Raw genomic sequence first — 22,963 nt, 5'->3', positions numbered from 1 at the left:
CTTATTAACTAATGGTTTTAATTTGATCAAAACATATTAATACTAAGTATTTAATAAACCATTTAATGTAAAAAAAAAAAAAAGAGCTGCTCTTAACCTAGCAATTAGACTTTTAGTAAGATAAACTGCAAAAAATAATGGGTCAATTGTGCAATGATGAATGAATAGTCTTGTTTATAACAATTAAACTTTGGAAACAAATTAAATGTCCATTTATATGGAACTAATTAAACAAACCATTTATAGGAGACAAAACAAACCAATACACAGCCAAATAACTAGCCAATACAGATATAAGAAGATGTACATAATAGGATAAAAATGGGATATAAAGGAATATATAGTTTGAAAAAAAAAAAAAACAATTTCTCTCCAATATGTTGTTTAGTAAAAATATTTAAAAGACTGATATTACCAGTGTTGGAGAGGCTAAAGAAAAAAGAAACTACACTCTGAAGGATGATCTGGCAATAAAGTATCAAAAACCCTGCAGAAGTACACACCCTTTTAACTATCCATTTCAAGAAACTTAGAAATAAACTAGAATTAAGCTTATAAAATATAAGGAGGGCTCTTGAGATGAGCACTGGGTGTCATACTATATGTTGGCAAACTGTATTTAAATATTTTTAAAAATAATAAAAAGTAAAATTTAAAAAGCATATAAAATATAAAAAGCTGATTACAGATACAAATAACAGAAAACACACACAGAGATGTCCATCAACATAGTAGTAGACAAATAAATTAATGGTATATTAGAGATGTCCATCAACAGAGTAGTAGACAAATAAATTAATGGTATATTAATGACGTAAAATGCCATCTAGCCAATAAAAACAGTATTTGCTGTGGAAGACTATCTACCTTGTATTGTTAAAACAAGAAAAACAGCTTTCAAAGGTATACGTATAATATAATGCTATTTTTAAAAAATAAAAGTTTATTAAAAATATAGAAATATATAGAAAAAAATATAGAAAAATATAGAAGATAAATCATCTTAATAGTGGCTATCTTTAAATGATGGAATTGAGTAATTTTTATTTTTTATACTCTCTATATCACAATTTGTTATGCTAAACAGGAACTGCTAAACGCATAAAATGAATCACACAATGCCTAACCAAAGAAAATCAGAGTGACCTATTTTCAAAGATAGAAAATGTTCCACGTTTAATTAAGCTAATTTGGTAGAAACCTACCTTATATATGTTTATTTGGAATGAGCTTCACGGATCAAGTTCCAACTCAACTACTGACCTTTATCATCCATTTAAAAAAAAATCCCCATCTCCCAAGTTCCCACCATCATGCTTTTGCTCTTGAATCTTTCTACCTAGAATTCCCATTCCCCAGATCTGCCTATCTAAGCTCTATTCATCCTTCAAGACTCACTTCAAAGCAATCCTTACCCTTGTCAAGGTGATCAATGGGTAAACCAGGGTTACAATCACAAAGAAGCAAAAACCATGATCTTTCTCCTCTAATTCACTGCAAGCTCCTTGAGCACTTGGACAGGATCTTAGGAGCTTTGACTAACCCCAGAGTAGCTTATACACAAGTGGCATTCAGATGTAAATTTCTTTCCATCTGACCAAAATAATGTTCTAATCCTAATTAAGTACCTAATACTGCAAACTGCTTTCCACACTACCTACATCCCCAAAGAGGAAAAGGATGCCCTACCTGGAAAACTCCCACTTTTACCTAGCTATCTAGGGAAAGGTAATTAACACAGGCTCTGGAACAAAACTACTTGAGGTCAAATCCCAGCTTCACAACACTTTCTTGGAATGTTGCTTTGTCCTTAACGACTCAGTTTCCAATTTTTAGAGTGGGTTTGAGAATTAAATGAGATAAAGGTATGGAAAGCACCTAGAAGGCACCTCACAGATAGTAAATAATTCCTCTTAGCTGTTCTTAGTATTTCTTACCCAAATTTCAACCCTGAGTGGGAAGCCCTGAATCTCAGGCCAGAGTTTAGCACCCTTCCTCTGCTCTATCATAGCACCCCCCTCACAGCCCTTACTAAACTCTATTATCACTACTTGTTTACTCCACCCCTTTCTCCCACAACTGTCAAGTTGCTGAACCACATCTATTTGTTAATTACAATGTATCAGTTCCTGATATAATACCTGACACATAAATAACAGGCACACAAGAACTACTTATTGAATAATGAAAATAATTTACATAGTAATTTTTAATTCAAACCCAAAGCTTGCTATATATACCCTTGATATGCTACAGAACACTTGAAAATCTAGGGATCCCTGGGTGGCGCAGTGGTTTGGCGCCTGCCTTTGGCCCAGGGCGCTATCCTGGAGACCCGGGATTGAATCCCATGTCGGGCTCCCGGTGCATGGAGACTGCTTCTCCCTCTGCCTGTGTCTCTGCCTCTCTCTCTCTCTCTCTGTGACTATCATAAATAAATCTACAAGTTAACAATTCCACATTTTGTTTTGCCCATGCCCCAAAAGGCTATAAAAGCTCAGAAAACAAAGATAAAAGTAAAATTGAAAATCACTAAAACAAGATTTAAAAGCAATCATGAGTAGAAGAGGAATCAAAACACCTAGGATATGTTATACCCCATGATAGAGACTTTACATGTTGCACCTGGCTCCCTGAGCCCAAGAATGAAGAAAGAAGTTCGTAAGAGAACCCTGGAGACTGATGACAACTGTAACAACCAGTACAACTATGCTTTAATTTCCTGAAAGTCAAAGCAAAGGTGAAAACATAATGGATTTCATCATCATGATTTATACTCAATTTTTTAAAAACATATTTAGGTCCTGTGAAAAGATAAGCATTTTTCCCTACATACAGCATCAGTGATCAACTTGTGAAGTCTTGTGTTTTTATTCTAGGCATATATTAAAGGTCATTTTGGAAGCAACTTCCAGAAATTAAAGCATTACATAATGACTGCTTAATTACAAAACAATGCTTTAAGGTTAATTAAGTAGCACAAAGGTTTTGATGTTTATCTTATCTAAATTATTCCTAGTTATCCACTTAATTCTTCCTTATTTATAAACATCCCTTACTCTGTGCTTCCATTTAAGTAAATGAGTTTACTAATCACTGAAGAGATCTTCACAGAGTTGGGTTTTTTCCTTGAAAACTGAGGTTCGCATACCCACAAATTACTGACCAAAACTCAAAAAGGAAGAGATTGGGAGGCCAAAAATATTTGTCTTGCTACCTCATAAAACTTATAATTTAAAATGAAAAGCAAAAAAATAAAAAAATAAAATAAAATGAAAAGCAAAAGCAAAGAATAAACTGTGAACATAAAACTACTCCTGTAAACACTAATTCTGCCTTTTAGTTTCACATCAATGAAGAACTCTTAACGTGAAAGCTAATAGTTCCCTCCCTTTGCAAAGAAACTAAACCAGGCAAAGTAAAACCTTACAAAGAAAAACTATTTAAACTCCTTGAAGTTACACAGATATGCTGAAAACTATCATCATCATTTAAACCAAAATTAAAAAATAAATGGTTCTACTTTTGCTAATTTCCTTTGCTCTTATCTACTGGATAGATAGATATAAGTAATTCACAAGATACAATCCTCCAATGGCAACTTTTTTACCTATCAGATTAATCTATTATCTCAAAATTGATGACTTGGGGTGAAGGCCCAAAGCCTAGGCTCTAAAGCTTACCCCAGAACCTCACAAAATCAAACAGGCCTACTCTAATTTAACAGGCTGATGATTTGTTTAATCAGATTGGCCTGCCAAAATAAAGGGCGACTAGGTCCCCACTCGAACACTTCCAACTTCAGGACCACAGTCAAGTTACTTCATCTTACTCTTAATTTTTTTTATTTGAAAAAAAAAAAATAGCAAAAATATCTACTTTGAGATAATAATAAAGTTATGAGATAACAACATATAAGCCCCTAAGCACAGCATCTGGCACATAGTATGTACTCAATAAACTTTAATTATCACTATGAAATGCAAACTTGAATTTGTCACCTCCCTACTTTTCATTTTCATAATCTTTTAAACATTTCCCCATAGTCTAAGGCAGAATTCTAATCCTGACAAGATGCACAAGTTCTTCCTTCAAGATTTGACTTCCCCTTCTCCTTTCCTCCCACGTCAGAAGTACATTCTCTCTCCTCTGAACTTCTAAATCACTGTTTATAAACTCCCAAATTCACATTTTATCCCTACTAAGACTACAATTTCTTTAAACATATGTTTTATTCATCTTTATATGCATATTTTTGTTACCTAGCAAAGAATAAGCACTAAGTACTTTTTTACTGAAACCAATTACTTACTTTACTGTAGGAATTATATTTGGCTGGGGTTTTAATAACCGTAAACGATACCACATACATCTTCCATATACTTTTCTGATATTCTTTAATCGAATTTGCTCTGTCAAAAAAATAAATAAATAGGGTGTTAAGGTAAAGCATTTTTCACAGTGAAGGCGAAACCAGTTAATACTATACTAACCATTATTATTATGCTAAAATTTTACTGGAACATAAAAGACTACCTAATCAAATAACCTTTAAGAAAAATTCACATTATAGGTTAATTTTTCTGTCACTCAGAACAAATGATCTACCTGGAAAATTTTGTTCAACTATCAGGCAATCATTTTTCATGTGAGACTTAAATAACTTCTAACTGAAAAACACAAAAAACTGACTTGAACCCAAAATATTTAGTCACATAGTAATTTCTCAGAAATTCTCTCTTCTTTTCCCTTCTGCTATAGAAGGTACAAAAGTATAAAACAAGTGAAACATGCAGCTTAGTAAAGGAAGCTAAGCAGAAATAGTATTATTCAATTATGTAAATAATTATGTTAAGTTAGAAAAACCACCCAAACCTCTGAGAAGTTAAAATAGGTTCATATAGGAATGAGAAAAGGCATTATTTTACTCATCAGGAAAAATGTGTAACTCGATTAAAAAGGAATTAAACCAAGCCAAAATATCATGTATCGTTTTACTAAACTCATTACTATCACTTGAATACAAGTTAAAAAAAATATGTTTTAAAATAAAAATGTACCTTTTTACAAAGATGGCATGCAAAAGCAAAGAAAAAGCCCCTCCCCCTAAAGCTGAAGCCTAAACAAAGGCCTGAACGCCAAGAAGGCAGTGCTAAAAAGCAACCTCAGCTACAAAAAAAAAAGGAAGATCTGCATGTCACCCACTTTCTGGTGGCCCAAGACACTCCAAAGGCAGCCCAAATATTTTCCTTGGAAGAGCAACAAGCTTGATCACTATGCCATCATCAAGCTCTCCCTGAGCAATGAGTCAGCCATGAAGAAGATAGAAGACAACAATAATTGTTGTATTCACTAAGGATGTCAAGGCCAAGAAGCACCAGATCAAACTGATTATGAAGAAGCTCTATGACACTGACAAGAGCCAAAGGTCAACACCTCGATCAGGCCTGATGGAGAAGGCATATATATGGTCCACTGGCTCCTGACTATAATGCTTTTGTTGTTGCCAAAAAACTGAAATCACCTAAACTGACTCCAGCTGGCTAATACTAAATAGAAATTTTTTCACAATACTAAAAAACTACAAAACCACACTACTTAAATGAGATTTTAGATAAGAGAACATACATTGCATACAACAGAATGTTCCAAAGCTACCATGTAAGATGTCCAACTACCCTGTTAACCACCATGCTTTGAGGAAAGCATCCACACAGGAGAGGTATGTGGCAGGAGATATCAGAACCAGGTGTGATGAAGACAGATCCACATACAGGAAGGAGTGGTGACAGAAAAGAAGACTGGCAATATGCAGGGGAACTGATCAAATAAGTTAACATACATAACAGATAACTGGAATCAGTTTTTCACAGTCAGAGAAGGGAGATACACACATGAAAAAAATAAAAAGAATGAATCCTATGGTACTGAATAGGAATTAAAGATATCTATAGGGACTAATAGATTTTCATAGAGAAATACAGATGTATTCTATACATATGTATTCACTAGCACTATTAAGTGAGCCTAGGAGCAGTGAATGAGATCAATAGCAGTCAGAACATTGGCACTTTACTGCTAGTTTCTAGGTTCTAAATACCATTCTCCACTAACAAGAACAAGGGATCCAAGTGTCTCTCCACAGACTATTACAAAAGGGAAAAGAATGATTTTACAGTGGGAAAGTATGGTAGGCTGAACAACTGACATCCAAGATGTCCACATCCTAATACCCAGAAATGGTGAATGCATTATTTTACAGAAATAGTCTTTTAACAGAAAAGACTTCACAGATCCAACAAAATTAAGATGAGATGGGGAGATGTATCCTGTTATCTGGATGAGCATAATATAATCACAGGGGTCCTTATAAGGAGGCAGGAGGACCAAAGACAAAGAAGATGATATGACAATGGGAGATGCTGGAGTGATGTCCTCTGAAGATGGAGGGAGGAGTCATAAGCCAAGGAACACATGCTGTCTCTAGAAGCTGGGAAAAGGCAAGAAAAGACTCAACTCCATAGCCTCCAGGCAGAACCAGCTCTACCAAACACCATGATTAGCCAGTGAAACGGATTTTGGACTTCCACCCCCTGAACTGTAAGAGAATAAATTTGTGTTGTAATAAGCCATTAAGGTTGTGGTAATTTGTTACATCAGCAATAGGAAACTAATACAGAAAGCCTGGCAGACATTATCTTAATCAGGTGATCAGTGAACATCAATAGCAATGGGACAAAATGCAATCACATACCATCTGACAGAATGCAATAAGAAACACACAACATCAGTTTCATAAAATTTCTGCCTAAGATATATAACCTCAATCTAATCATGAGAAAACACCAAACAACCCAAATTCAGGTTCATTCCCAAAACAATTGGCCTGTAATCTTCCAAGTCAAAAAACTGAAGATGTGTTCCAGACTAAAGAAGATTAAAGAAACATCAACTAAATGTCATGTGTGATTCTAAACTGAATTTCTGCTATAAAGAACTTCACTGAGACAAGTGACAAAATGTAAAGAGTCCGAGAATGAAATGACAGTAATGTTAACTTTTTTATTTTCCTGGATAAATTATGGACACTTTTGAATATATCACTGGTGATTTTTTAATCTATATTTCATTAAATTAAGCCTCCACAGTCTCCCATTTTCAACTATAAAACCAAGGGGAAATTTTAATAAGGTTATAAGAATAATGCTGAGGTTTCTATTAACCAGATGGCTTGACCTATTCAAAGGAATGATATTCTCCCAATGTTTCTCTTTTTTTTTTTTTTTTTTTTTTATGATAGTCACACAGAGAGAGAGAGAGAGAGAGAGGCAGAGACATGGGCAGAGGGAGAAGCAGGCTCCATACACCGGGAGCCCGACGTGGGACTCGATCCCGGGTCTCCAGGATCGTGCCCTGGGCCAAAGGCAGGCGCCAAACTGCTACGCCACCCAGGGATCCCTCTCTCAATGTTTCTGAACAAAAAAATGTACACATGGTTTTCAGCCCCGTAATTTTGCACAATGTGTATGTGTACATTCTATGCCTCACTCTTCTGATCCAAAACTCAAATCTTAACTTTTTAGGATAATACCGAAGTCAATCAGTTAGTACTACAAGCTATGGTTTACACAGTAACACACTGGCATTTAGATTTCCTGCACAACTAAATATTCAGAGCACACATTCCAAATCTCTACAACAATGACCTCAAAGTCAAAGTAAATATCACAAGTAGAGTCCTTCCAGGCAGGGTTTTAGAAGAATCTTAGAATTAAAACAAAACAAAAGTTCATTTTTAAACTTCTAGTTTAGAGAATTACTAGTGTCATGCCTAGTAAAACTTATGTTAAGTAATACCATTAACTTATGATAGTTTTTAAAGAAATTATCCACATTTGTAGAAAAGGGGAAATTACAAAGTCATAAAACAATTCTGTGATTTTAAAAAACAATATAACATATTATGATCGCTCTCAGCAGCTGAACATAAAAGTTTTTATGTCTGTGGAAATAGTACAGGTTTGGGGGAAGGCTATTATGGTTGTGCTTCATAAGCTATATAATGTCTTTGCTAAAATAGTCACAGCCATCTGTCCGTGCCAGAATGATCTGTCAGGGTTTAGTATAACTGAGTGAACTCTTAGCACCATATTCCTAGAACCCAAAAGAGCCGAAAGAATGTTAACCGGAACTGAAGTCTTCAAACCTGTCTGCCTAAGAATTTTTAAAGAATTTTTAAAAATCATGTATCTACTTGTAGATTTCTAATACAGCATCTCAAATTTTTTATCACAAAGATGTCATTTTTGACATGAAATTGACATTTTAAAATAGTTCCATCACTTTTAAACACACCAATGAAATCTTGAAAGCCACAGCAATTTCATACCTACCATCATCCATTCACAAAACCTCATGAACAAGCCAACCCTTCATTTTACATCCCGCACATAGTTTTATCCTAATGTGATATATTTTTATCCTGACAAACCATTTCTTATAATACTGACACATTATTTCTTAAAATTAATTTTTTATTCCCTGTGACTATGAAGTTTTTCCTAACTTTTTATTTTGAAAATCTTCAAAACTTCAAAAAAGTTGAAAGAATATTACAATGGACAATATATCTCACCTATATTCACCAAATGTTAACATTTTGCAACTCCTGGCTTTTCCTCTAATTTCCTTTTCCCCACTCATTTTTTTTTTTTTAACTTCCTATAAATTGCAAGCATCAAGATGCTTCACCTCCAAATGCTTTAACACATTGTAAAAGAACATCAGGAAGTTTATCATGCTCAGGTTTGACATCTATAAGCTTTTTTTTTTAATTTTTATTTTATTTTATTTATGATAGACACACAGTGAGAGAGAGAGAGAGAGGCAGAGACACAGGCAGAGGGAGAAGCAGGCTCCATGCACCGGGAGCCCGACGTGGGATTCGATCCCGGGTCTCCAGGATCGCGCCCTGGGCCAAAGGCAGGCGCTAAACCGCTGCGCCACCCAGGGATCCCTACAAGCTTTTATATGTTAAAATTTGATGTACTTTTTTTGGTGTTACTAAGACAAGATAAATATTATAAGTTGATAAATTACTAAAATTAGAGAAAAATATCTGCTATGCTGTCACTTATAAGCTTGTAAAAACCCCATAAATCCCAAAACTTATTTTTAAAAATGAAAAGTACACTTTTGCCAACCTGACACAATTTTAGACAAAGTAGCTCTACCTTCTAATTTAAGTATATTTTGTTAAAACTCCAAGGTGAAGACTACCTTGCATCATTCAATTTATAGAAAATATACCCTATATAACCAAATTGGCAAAGGCAGCCCTCATTGTTAAATTACTTAGATAAATCAAAATCAGTCAAAGAAAGTATGGGGCAGCCCGGGTGGCTCAGCGGTTTAGCACCGCCTTCAGTTCAGGGCGTGATCCTGGAGACCTGGGATCGAGGCCCACATCGGGCTCCCTGCATGGAGCCTGCTTCTCCCCCTGCCTGTGTCTCTGCCTCTCTCTCTGTCTCTTGTGAATAAATAAATAAATAATCTAAAAAAATAAAGAAGTATGACTTCAGTTTTCAGTGCAAATAAACACATCACTATATATTTTGAAAATACCTGAGAAATTTATGAACATGCCTCAAATATAGATTACTTAAATTAATAGAGCTAAATGATATAAAGAGGACATAATTTACTTAAAAAGAAAAAGTACCACACTTCTCTTCCCAAAATTCAGTGACTGCTAAAACTACTCCTAAATCCCTGAGGGGTCCAAGAGTCAGGTTATATTCAATAATCCAAAAAGTCTAAAAAGAGAGATGCCTGAGTGGCTCAGCGGTTGGGCATCTGCCTTTGGCTCAGGGTGTGATCTCGGAGACCTGGGATTGAGTCCCGCATGGGGCTCCCTGCATGGAGCTTGCTTCTCCCTCTGCCTGTGTCTCTGCCTCGATCTCTGTCTCTCATGAATAAATAAAATCTTTAAAAAAAAAAAAAAGTCTAAAAATACATTATACATCAGTTTTCTAGATACCCAAAGTCTTTCTACAGCTAGTCGAGAATGTATTACCTCACCATCATGATAATGGCTCACTCACTGTTGGGACAATTTTGTTTTATTAATTTGAAAAAATAGTAAAACATGTTTTACTATAATAGTGCAGTCTGGGTCCCAGAATGCTTCAAAATGAGAGGCACAGAATGATAATTTGATAGTGAAAAATTAGGAATTGCTGCTCTAGGCCTACAGCTCAGAGGTAAACAATGTAGACAGGATCTCTTTTCTCTTGAAGCTTTCATCCTAGTGTGGGGGAGATGATTGACATAGCTCATATTAACAATAAAATATTAGATAGTGATATATACTTATAGCTCAGGCCTAAAGCATCCTAATCTCAAAATACACTAAGATAAACTAAAGCTTCTGTTATGATCTTAACTGGAATCTGAATGCCAAAATGTGTCATTCTCAAGGCCAAGTCTGAACCATTTGGATTTGGGACAGATAGAGGACTGACTAAACACTACTTGCCACCACCACTACACCAGTGCATATGATCACAGATTACCTAAATTGGAAAATTCAAGAAACCTGAGTTTATCTGTCACCTACACTCGAGAAGGAAACCCACGTAATTTGTTAAATACCGTACTGAAAGTAAAAAACAGAATGGGAGTATATGTATATGGAATGGTTTTAAGTGTATCCATTGTTAACCGTAGTGATCACATAGCTGACTGGGAGCCAAGGTTCAATATTGCTGCCCAGCATCTATTGCTGCCCAGCATCATGAGAGTACTGTACCACATATCACCCACCCAGAAAAAGACCAAAATTTAAAATTTGAAGCAGTTTCCACTGAATGTGTATCAATTTCACACTTTATAGTACAAAAATCATAAGTTGAACTATTATAACTCAGGACCATCTGTATGATATTTTATAGTATGTAATTTTTTAAATATACAACTAAATTTTTTCATTAAACATTTTAAGTAAGAAAGCCATCATCCATAAAAGGATACATAGGCAAGGTGGCCAAAGAACTATTTTCACCTCATTTTTTTTTTTTTCACCTCATTAATAGGAGAATAGTAAGTCAAGATCTTGTCATTTCTCTGCTTAAAAACCTTCAATAGCTTCCCATTGAACTTAAAATAAAATTCGAACTTCTTACCTGCTCTGCACCCCAGCTCCCTCTCTGACTTTATCCCAGATTTCTCCTCACTCTAGCAAACTCCTTCCATTCTGGTCTTCTCTGTTCATGGAATATGCCCAACTCCTTTTTTGCCTTAAAGGCTCTTGTACACACACAACTGTTCATCTAGCCAACAGGCTTCAGGTCTCTGAAAAACTGACTTCCTTTTGTCACTCAGCTTGAAGGAACGTTTTCAGAAGACTGTCTCTGAATATTTCTCTACACGGTATATATCACTATCTAATATTTTATTGTTAACATGAACTTAATATAAACTATGTCAATCATCTCCCCCACACTAGGATGTAAGCTTCAAGAGAAAAGAAATCCCATCTACATTGTTTACCAAACACTCGACTGCCTAAACATAATGCCTGGCACATAGTAGGTGCCTAATAAATATTTGCTGACTGCATCAACTTTCTTACTTAGACCTTCCAATAACCTGGGGGATATGTATATATGTATCATACTTGGGGAAAAAAAAAAAAAAAACAGAGGCTCCAAGAGGTTAAGTAACTTGCCTAAAGTTATAAATGGTACAATGGAATAGTGAATAATCACTAAAGAACAGATAAAGGACAAGGAAAACAAAAGTGAAAATGAACTATTGGGACTACACCAAAATAAAAAGCTTTTGCACAGCAAAGAAACCAACAAAAAGGAAAGGTAACCTACTGACTAGGAGAAGACATCTGCAAATGATATGTCCAACAAGAGGTTAATATCCAAACTATAAAGGACTTGCACAACTCAACACCAAAACCGTAGTAATTCTCTTATATAAAAAAATATAGGGAGAACTTTTCATGACCTTGGATTTGCCAATGGATTCTTAAATATGACAACAAAAACACAAGCAATAAAAGATATACTGGACTTCATCAAATTAAAACCTTTTGGGGATCCCTGGGTGGCTCAGTGGTTAAGCATCTGCCTTTGGCTCAGGGGCATGATCCTGGAGTCCCGGGATTGAGTCCCACATCGGGCTCCCTGTATGGAGCCTGTTTCTCCCTCTGCCTGTGTCTCTGCCTCTCTCGGTGTCTCTCATGAATAAATAAATAAAATCTTTAAAAAAATAAAAAATAAATAAGAACTTTTGTGCATCAAAGGACACAATCAAGAAAGTGAAAAGATAATCTACAGAATGAAAGAAAATATTTTCAAACCATGTATCTAATAAGGGTTTCATATCTAGAATATATGAAGAACACCTACAAGTCAACAAAAAAAGATAAACTCAATTTAAAAATGGGCAAATTTTTAAAAATATTTTATTTAAATTCAATTTGCCAACATATAACACCTAGTGCTCATCTCATCAAGCGTCCTCCTTAGTGCTGCTCATCACCCAATTACTGGGCAAATTATTTGAATGGACATTTCTCCAAAAAAGATATACAAATGGTCAAAAGACAAATGAAGTGATACTCAACACCATTTGCCACTATGGACACGCAAATCAAAACCATCATGAAATACTACTTCACCACATCTATTACAATGGTTATAATTTTTTAAAAATCAAAAGTAAGTGTTGAAGAGGATATGCAGAAATTGGAGCCCATGTATGCTGCTGGTAGAAATGTAAATGGTGCAGCTACTATGGCAAACAGTTTGGCAGCTCCTCAAAAAGCTAAACACAGAATTATCATGACTAGCAATTCCACTCCTAGGAATATACCCAAAAGAACTGAAAATAAGGACTGAAACAGATACCTGTATGGCACTACTATGTTCACTACAGCATTATTCACAATAGACAAAAAGGGGAAACAAGCCAAGTGTTCATCAAGAGATGAATAAAAATGTAGTATATCCATACAATGGAATATTATCCAGCCATAAAAAGAATGAAGTTCTAATACATACTACAACACAGATGAATCCTGAAAAATTATGCCAAATGAAATAAGCTAGACACAAAAGAACAAATGTTGTATAATCCCACTTACATGAAATATTTAGAATAGACAAATGTATAAAGACAAAGACTTGAGAGTTTTTCAGGGGCTGGAGGAAAGAATGAGGAGTTACTGTTCAATAGAGTTCATTTGGGGTGATAAAAATGTAAACAGCACATAAATGTAATGTGCACAACACCATAAATGTAATTAATTTTATTGAACTGTTCATTCAGAATAGCTAAAACTACACATTTTATGTTATATATACTTTTCGACATAAAATTAGAAAAAAAAAAAAAGATTCCTCCTCAGTACCAACTCAAGTATGTCCCTTATCTTCCTATTGCCACCACCATTGTTCAGGCCCTCATTATTTCTTGTCTGCTTCTTAGTCTCTGTTCTTTCTCATTCTAAGAGAAGTTATTACATTAATTAAAAAATGTAAAAAAATGTAGAAAAAAGACATTCTAAAATGCCCAAAAATGACATACTGTCAACCATAACCCATATGAACTCTTCAGCTAGGAATATAAGATTCTCCATCATATGACTTAAATCAACTTTCCGGCCTTTTCTCACTTATTCACTAAATGAATTCTGCTCAACTGATCAGTACTTTGAATACGTTCCATGCTTTCCAGCCTCTGTACTTTTCCTCATATGATTTTGTTTTTATCAAAGATTTTATTTTTAAGTAATCTCTACACCCAACGTGGGGCTCAAACTCACGACCCCGAGATCAAGAGTCACATGTTCCACCAACTGGGCCAGCCAGGTGCCATGCTCATGGGATTTCTTTTTTGCACTACCACCCCCACCATTCTACCCATTAAATCTTTCTCATCCTTTAGTCAAAATACCTCTAGATCCCCACTATCATTCCCAAGTAGATGCAAATACTTTTCAAAGAAACAATGTGATGGTGAGATGGTGTAACATTTCTTATCGATAAAGCCTGGTAATAGGAAACATTCTTTAAAAGGAAGCCCAAGTATAATGTAGATTACTTGCTGTAACCTCCTTTAGTCTGAATAAAAAGTATGACTAAGGGAACAAACATCTGAGAAAACGAAAATAAGCCTATTTTTGTTTTTCAGATTCTTCCAAGATCAAGCAAGTATGCAATATGACCTTTAAGTGAAAACAACTGTACGCAATGCATTTACTAATCCAAAGCTTGTCACCACACGTACAAAGCCTAGTATGTTGTACTATAATTCATACTGCCAAGGTCACAGCTGGTTTCCTCTACTGTGTAAGCCTTAAGGGTATATAAACTACATGTTTGATACCCCTTTCTGTCAGGATAGAACACAGAGGGGAATGACTTTATTTTCAAATGACACAAACTTCTCAGATCTCTAATATCCCTTCAAGAGCTAAAGTCTTAGGAAGATTATATGCTCTAAATTAAATATGAACACTCATCAAATATATTCCTGTGAATACACAAAGCTGATTATTAGCCAGTTTTTTTTCTGTTAAAATCCACAAGAGACTGAAATAATCAACCCTACTGTAATTAGAAACCTAGATAAATCAACAGATAAGGCCAATACTTCATGTTAAATAAAAATGATCATCCCCATCCTTTTCCCTGCACTCAATCCCAAAACTGATAAAAGTAGGTTATTACTGGGCCAATCACCAAACAGCTTTTGAGAGAGGGAGAAATAAGCAAACACAGAAATAAGTGAAAATTCAAAATCTGCACTCTACTCTCTCATTCCCTCCAAGGTACTTTTATATTCCATAAATAGTCCAAGCTGTCTTAGAATTCTCTTTCTAATCTGTCCATTCCCCTACATTTCAGTGGACTAATAAACCTCTGAAATGGACTCCATCTCCATCTAGTCTTTCCCCACACCCCGTAACCACCACCTCCCACTCTCCTCTGCCAAATCATTCTCTACACAAAAGCAAAACTGATCAAATCATTACCCTACCTTAAAAACTACCAATAACTTACAAGATCAAATAGAAGCTTCCTAAAATGGCAAAACTGACCATGTCACTAACTACTTAGAAACTTCCATTGTTTACCCAAGAACTTACAAAATAAAGTAAGTTAAATCAGCCTAAAATGGTTGATTTACATTTAAGTGCATGTTAAATCTTTACCATTTATTGAACATCTCCATGCCTTTGCATATACTTTCTCCTACCTAAGGAATACACTTCCTCCATTTACCTTTTATGACCTATCTCAAATTTCCTCCTCTGCATGAAACACCCAAATCCCCAAACAGAATTATTCATTCCCTCCCATGTGTTCCCACAGCAATTTCCACTTACCATTTTAATACTTACTATAATGTGTTATATTAATTATAGGATGGCTAACAAGAGAAATTCTAGCATTAAGACAGGATTGAGGGACACCTAGATGGCTCAGTGGTTGAGCATCTGCCTTAGCTCAGGGCATGATCCTGAGGTCCTGGGATCAAGTCCCAAATCAGGCTCTCTGCAGGGAGTCTGCCCTCTCTCTCTGTGCCTCTCATGAAAAAATAAATAAAAACTTAAAAAGAAAAGAAAAGGAAATACAGATTTGAATCCAACACCCAATCTTCCAACTAAAAGCTATATGGCTTTAGGTAAGTTGGTTACCCCTCTAGGACTTAGTCTTCTCATTAATAAGATTGGAATAATATGTGAGTCTAGCTCAAAACACTACTGCAAGTGCTATCAGCACTACCCACCTTGGGGCAGCAAACATTCAAATGAACAGCAGCAGAGCTAAGATGAGGAGAATCACAATTACCTGTCTCAGGCTGGGGTGGGGCAGGGTAGGGCCTTCCCCACCAAGAGGTGGGACCATGTCTAAATTCATCCCCATAGCTGGGGTGGGGGGGGGGGGTGGGAATACAAGGGAATGTTTCATTACCTTTGGATGATGGGATTACAAGCAATTTTTGTTCTGGTTTTGCTTTTCTGCACTGGGTATATAGAACATGCACTGAAAAATCTGATGCCTAGAAGCGGCATCTAGCACAAAGTTAATGCTCTATAAATACCTACTAAATGAAGGAACTTCTACAGTGTGTTTGGTTTTGCAAGTATGTTTATATGCATTTATTGCTTTGCTTCTCATAATAACTTCTTATGGGACATATTATTATCACACCTAAAAATAAGGCTAATCTCAGAAATTTCTAACAAAATAGGGACTAAACTAGAACTTAAAATCAAAACACGCTACTAAAGCACTAAAAGTGGATTCCTACTCACATTCCCAAGTCAGAGAGCTGAATCACTTGTGCAGTGTTTGAAAGGGGGCAAGCAAAGAATAAAGAAATGTAACTTTTTTTTAAAGTTTCAATAATCTGGGCAGACCAGTGGCTCAGCGGTTTAGCACCACCTTCAGCCCAGGGTGTGATCCTGGAGACCCGGGATCGAGTCCCACATCAGGCTCCCTGCATGGAGCCTGCTTCTCCCTCTGCCTGTGTCTCTGCCTCTCTCTCTCTCTCTCTCTCTCTCTGTCTCTAATAAATAAATAAAATCTTTTAAAAAATAAAAATAAAGTTTCAATAATCTTTTCAAACCATGGGGGGGAAAACCTGAGTACAGTATATTAATCCTCATTTTAATTCTGTAAAACAAATAACTGTGTCTATTTTACAGATGAGTAAATGAAAACAAGGAAGTTAAGTAACTTGCCTAAGACCATACTGTTAGTAAAGCAGCAGATCCAGACAGGTTTCAAAACCAGGCAGTTTTGAAAAAGTAAGATCAAGGGTAAGGTCAAACAAGTTAAAAAAAAAAAAATGTCAAGGAGTTAAAACAAAATCTTGGAAAAGGTAATGATAACATTTTATTTCAATTCAAATGATCAATAAGCCTTCACCTATGGGAACAGATAAAAGCATGCTCTTGGTTATTTGAAATTCTAATAATTACAAGCAATTTTCTCTTGTTAAATACCATTGTAAACCTCTCTTATTAACATTGTTATAACAAATATACCCGGCTTTCAACTCTAAGAATTTTACAGCACTGCTCCACAGTAAGTGCTTCTTAACTTTGTAAAACAAAAAGGCTAAGGCACATATTAAAAGAAATAGACCGTCTCCCAAAATGACAACTCCAGCAGAAAACCACTCTAAGGAAGTTCTCCTCTTTGCTAGCTACAATTTACAGTCACATAGGGACCTTTGAAAAAACCAATAACACAGCACCCACTCTGGACCAATTAAATCAGAATATCAGGGGGTGGCTAAAAGTGTTTTTAAAAGCTCCCCCAAGAGATTCTAATGTGAAGTCAGGGTTGAGAACCACTGTTTTAAGGAAATCTAAACCCTCTGTTATTACTTCATCCAGAGCTTTTGTCCATAATGGTCTGAAAAAGAATTCAGTCAACTTATTCAGCCAATTTGCAAACAGCCAGGAGGAGAGTAAGATAAATAGAACCCCTCAACTACTAAAAGGGGTATTAATTCTAAGTGCACTTAGCCCAGTATATTAGACAAAAATCAAGGCAAAAGGATTCCATTAGTGTTCTGGATAACAGTAACTTCAATTAATATATCAAATATGCCAACAACCAAGCTACTTCTATTTCTCAAACCCTAGATTTTACCATCTGTGAAATGGTGCCATGCTTTCTAATGGACTCGAGTCCAGTAATTCCAGAAGAGCGACACTGAAAGAACTAAACCTTGAAACTAAAAGACCCACATATATCAACTATTTAAAAAAATTAAACAAAGATTACTTAAACTGAACTTTAAAACTATAGAATTACTGGCAAAGAAAATCTTTTCATGCTTTCCTACAGAGAGTGTCAAGACCACCATAAGAACTCTGAACTTACATGCCTACGTTTTTATATTTGCCTACTTACAGTTTCATGGGAAAATGAAATAAAATAAGCTCCAAAATCAAATATGAAAATATCCTGTTGTGTTAATCAAAAATATTACTACAGGTCCACATGCTTTATTCAAAACAAACATGCTCTATTCAAAAATTTCAGAATTTTTAAGATTCCAAAAAGACAGTAGTGTCTCTACCTTTACAAGCCCGAGGTCTAAAACAGCACCAATAATCAAAGAACTTAATATTCCAAATTAATACGCTATATTAATGAGTTTTCTAAATGAGAAGAATAAAGACTGTAAGTAGCCTCTTAGTGATACAAATGACCAAATTATTTTTTCTGCAAACATCTGAAAAAAAAACCTTTCTTTCTCAGAGCTTCAGGTGATCCTACTAATTCTAAGATTTCTCTTTGAAATTCAAGACAGTGCAAATTGAATTTCAGAAAAAAGTCCTTATGATAAAAACATCCTTTTAATAGCACTGTAATTCTAAAGAAACAACTGAATTATGTTAGATACACAGAGTCCAAGTGGTGTCCGCCAGTGTTCACGAAAATGATTAGAAGAGCATTTAAGCGTCCACCTTCGTTTTCACAGTGCAATTGTGAGCAAGGCCAAACACACACATCAACACCTGCACATTTACTGACTAAGGCAAGCCTGAAGCAGAGAGCCAGATGTCAAGACGGAGCAAATCAACACCTTTCTATCTAGCAATGCAGAGACCACAGAGGACTTTGCAGCTAGGCTGACCAGGCTCCACCACAAAGGACAAAGTTACTTAAGCTGTCTAAACTCCAGCTTCTTCACAGAAGGGCAGAGATAACAGTAATAGTACCTACTTCATTGTGTTTTAAGAGAATTACATAAAGTGACATCTGAATGCCAAACTTAGCGTCATTATTAATTCCCTACCACTTTTCCAAAGACCACTTCTATGCTGTGACGGAGCTCATGTATCACTTGCCTGCAAGTTATCAGGCAAATTTTATAATACAAAACCCACCAAGAAAACAGGGCTTTCAAACTTCAAAAATCCAGTGTAGATTAAAATGACTAATTTCTGAAATCAGCAGCTTCTCAAAACACATTCTAACCAACCCTACCTACTCTCCTGGTACCCTTTTGTCTGCCACACGGCCAGCTGCACACACAAAGGGATAAGTGAAAATAAACCACTATACTGAAAAGTGCACTTTTAACTCAAAATAAAATGACCAGAATTTTTGGTAATAGGTTAGAGGCTTTGCAGATAAGGGAAACCATCACAGTATTAAGATCTCTTCATTTATATACGACCCCTGTCCAAAGAACCCAGACAATTCACACACTTAGGAAAAGGAGGCACAACAGTCCAGAAATCGGATTTTCGTCAACTGTCCACTGAATAAGAAAACCGGTAACTCTGGGCAGATTTTTGCACCTATTGGACATTTTTAAACTTACTATCAAACGTTCTACAAAATGGAATGCTTTGTTATTTACCTTAAATGCAACCTAATTCCATTATGTAACTCAAGAATTTTACATTTGAGCATTTGAGTCAGTCTTAAAACGTTAACAAGCTCTCAGCTGAGTCAATGCTCCCCCAGAGGGTGTATAACCTGGACAGCCTAGACTTCCACCCCACCCGGCTTCAAAGAAGATCTCTAATCAAGTTATTAGCATAACAGCGTAGCTCCTGTGATATGCCAATACCCCCCCCCCCAAAAAAAAACCTACTGATTACTGTTAAAATAACCTATTAGGCCCCGCAGGCAGTTCCATCAGCTTTAGAGAGATCACTTACCGTATATCCTAGGACAGCGGACCATAAAATAACCCCGGGAAGGAATCTATGTTAGTTAGTTGGTGCTCTAATCCCGGGTGTTTAACGGGGGGGGGGGGGATTCAGGCCTGAAAGCAGATGGACCAGCTGGCTACCTCGCAACTACCTGCAGAGGATGAACTACCTCCAAGACTCAATCCTTCATGCTCGCACTTTTTTTTTTTTTCCGCCATCAACAGGAAACTCCAAAGAGAAGGAAATAGAGAACAGGATCTTTTTTTTTTTTTTTTTTTTTTTTTTTTTTTTTTGCAAAGGGTTAGGATAACGACATTGCTTCCAACCCCAACCCCACAGTGTTAGTGAGCAAAGGGAAAAGCAACAGGAGGAAAGGGCGCCGCGGGCGGGGGTGGGGTGAGGGGGGTGAGGGGGGCAGGTGAGCCCCGCTGGGAGCCCCAAGCGCGACGGTGCCCTAAACGGGGCTGCGAGGGCAGAGGGAGCATCGGGGGCTCGCAGTGGCCGCGGGCACGTCCGGCTTCCTCCCCTCGCCAACTCTGGTCTCCCCTCCCCGACCCGCATCCTCCCCATCCCCATCTCGCTCCCTCCAGACGGGAAAACGACCTATACGATCCGAGGCAGGGAAGACAAAGAGGCAGGAGGAGGCTGCAAGGGGCGCCCGGAACAATGGGTGCGAGCGAGCGAAGCGAAACTCCTGAAAAAAGACAATGAGACGCGGGGCGGAGCGGAGCGCGGAGCCCGGAGCGCGGAGCCCGGAGCCGGGAGCGCGGAGCCGGGAGCGGAGCCCGGGGCCCGCGGCCGCCGACGCCTCTGCACCGGGCGGGCGGCTGCACCCCGACGCTGGGGGCTGGGCCGGGCGGGGGCGGCGCGGCCCACGGGCACCGGCGGGGCCTGCGCGGGGCCGCGGGCGGCGGCCGGCAGGACTCACCGGCGTTCTGGTCCCGGGGCCAGAGGTAGTAGGTGGCCGGGATCACGATGAGCCCCACGAAGGAGGTGAGGAAGTAGAAGAAGGTGTTCCCGCTGTCATCGTACTGGAACTGCTGTCCCGCCATGGCACCCCCCCCTCCGCCTCGCTCCGCTCGCCGCCGCCGCCGCCACGACCCCGCCGCTCTGCGCCCCGGCCCCCAGCGCCCCGGCCCTGTGTGGCGTAGCTCGGACGCCGCCGCCGCCGCCGCCGCCGCCTCTCCTCCCCGCCCCCACGCTACTCTCACGGACACGCCGCCGCCGCCGCCGCCGCTGCCGTCGCCACCTCTCGCGAGAAGACAGAGTTCCCGCCCCGCTCGGCTTTTCCCTCCCTCTGCCTCTCCCCCGCGCACTCGCTAAGGGAGACGTGGCGCGCGCAGCCGTGGAACTCCGCGAGGCCCCGCCCTTGACTCCGCCCCCAGGGCGCGGCCCCGCCCCCTTGCTCTTCTGTGGCTCCTCCCCCCTCCGGAGCCCCGCCCCTAGCCTTGGAGCTCCCCGGCTCTCCCCGCCCTTTCTCTTCCGCCTGCTTTCTCAGCGATCCAGCCGTGTCGGGGGGCAGGGGGGCGTTTTAGGGGGTTCCGGCAAAGACCCGCGGAGCAGTGGGTGCACGCGGCTCACCTGGCTGCGCCCGGATCCGCAGCTCTTCCGAGCAGAGCTGAGGCTTCCTTGCCTCTCCCTTCTCCCATCCTTACCTCACCTTGTCCTGCCCTCTCGTTTATTTAATTTCCCTGGTCGAGATAACATTTCTTTAGGTTCCAGGTCCGTTCCTCCAGTCCCCACATTTTGAAAACGAGGGTCATTCAGAGTTGGGCGGCGCAGGGGGGTTTTGTTGGCAAAGTAATGTTTGCTACTAAAAGACTGCGGTCTGCACTGAGCCCATTTTGCAGATGGAGCTTCTCCAGGCGGACAGAGACGGTGACCTACCCATCCCAGAGGCAACACGTTGTAGACACCAGGTCACCAGTGTCTTCTTTGACCTCTATTGCTTTATATAATTTAATCGTCAGTAAAGGGATGTCTGGATGGCTCAGTGGTTGAGCGTCTGCCTTTAGCTCAGGGAGTGATCTGGGTCTGGACAGGGTTGCCGGCTTCTCTATCTCTCTGCCTCTCTCTGTGTGTCTGTCCTGAATGAATGAATGAATAAATAAATGAATAAATAAATAAATAAATAAATAAATAAATAAGTCTTTTAAAGAAGAATAATGATAATAGTCAGTAACCCCCTTGGAGTAAATCAATGCATGCTCCCTCTCCAGATGAGGAAATTGAGGCTTAGAGAGATCGCCTAAAGTCATGCACAGTAAAAAAAAAAAAAAAAAGAAAGAAAAGAAAGAAAGAAAACAGTAAAAAAGGTCTAGGGATTCAAACCCAGATTACTCTGATGCCACAAAGCCAGTGCCCTTGGCCACCATCTCGTCGTGGGCCTCACATTGCCCTCAGAGTGGCTGGCACTTGGGAGGTGTGGGCATGGTCTGTGCTTGGAGAGGGACAGCTAGGGAAGCAGTCGCTGTCAAGAGGCTCTCTCTTGGCTGCCTGTTGAGGTCCCAGAGGCCCGAATCAGCTGAGCTAGGAAAGAGGGCTGGTGCCCTGATCTGGGAATGACTCCCCACGGTCCCACTGTAGCCCTGGCCAGAGGCCTATCCCAGTGTCTCCATCTCCCCTCTAGGGATCAAAAGGAAAGACCCACCCAATCTACCTCACAGACTGGTTGTGAAGATTAAAGGAATGATAGTGGAAAATGCTTTGAAAAATGTAATAAGCAGGGGCGCCTGGGTAGCTCAGTCCGTTAAGCATCTATCTGCCTTCAGCTCAGATCATGATACCCGGGCCAGTGGGGAGCCTGCTTCTCCTTCTTTCTCCTGCTCGTTTGCTCTCTTGCTCTCTTGCTCTCTTTCAAATAAATAAAATATTTTTAAAAAGAGAGAGAGAAAAATGTAATAAGCGAATACCACACATTGCACTATTTTTTAAAATGTGTTTTAAGACTATGCAATCTATTTACTAACTTCCTTTCAATATGCTTTCACATGTCTTTTATTTTGTGTCCTCAAAACTAGCTTTTATCATAACTGGTAAAGCTTTTCTTCATAATGGATTATTTTCACCTGGAATGTCTCTTCCTTTTCAAGTGTCCTACCTACCCATTTTGAAAAGGAAATTTTAAAAAATCGTCTTCTCTGCATTTCCTTCCTCATTTTTTTCTGTATAAAGTTTTCAAGGCTGTTTTAGAGGAGAAAAAAATAAAAGAGATGTGAGAGGAAGAGGACTGAACTGTGAAGTCAGCACAAC

At 38.5% G+C, this 22,963-nt stretch overlaps 1 protein-coding gene across 2 annotated transcripts in view; it reads right to left on the bottom strand.

Annotated features, from left to right (window-relative positions):
* Positions 1-20,835, bottom strand: part of SEC63 (SEC63 homolog, protein translocation regulator) — a 73,915-nt gene extending 53,080 nt beyond the window's left edge. The window contains exons 1-2 of one of the 2 annotated variants that reach the window (XM_072831869.1): positions 20,640-20,835; positions 4,313-4,412 (exon numbers count right to left, since the gene is read on the bottom strand). In XM_072831869.1, coding sequence (XP_072687970.1) covers positions 4,313-4,412; positions 20,640-20,763 — 224 coding nt within the window. In that variant the 5' untranslated portion in view covers positions 20,764-20,835. The remainder of the gene's footprint in view (positions 1-4,312; positions 4,413-20,639) is intronic. The other variant, XM_072831870.1, reaches the window with a different exon arrangement.
* Positions 20,836-22,963: the final 2,128 nt, after the last annotated feature.

This window comes from Canis lupus, chromosome 7 (assembly GCF_048164855.1).
Source record: "Canis lupus baileyi chromosome 7, mCanLup2.hap1, whole genome shotgun sequence".
Lineage (NCBI taxonomy): Eukaryota > Metazoa > Chordata > Mammalia > Carnivora > Canidae > Canis > Canis lupus.
Note: the sequence above shows the minus strand (reverse complement) of the source record. Positions and strands in the feature narration are given on the sequence as shown.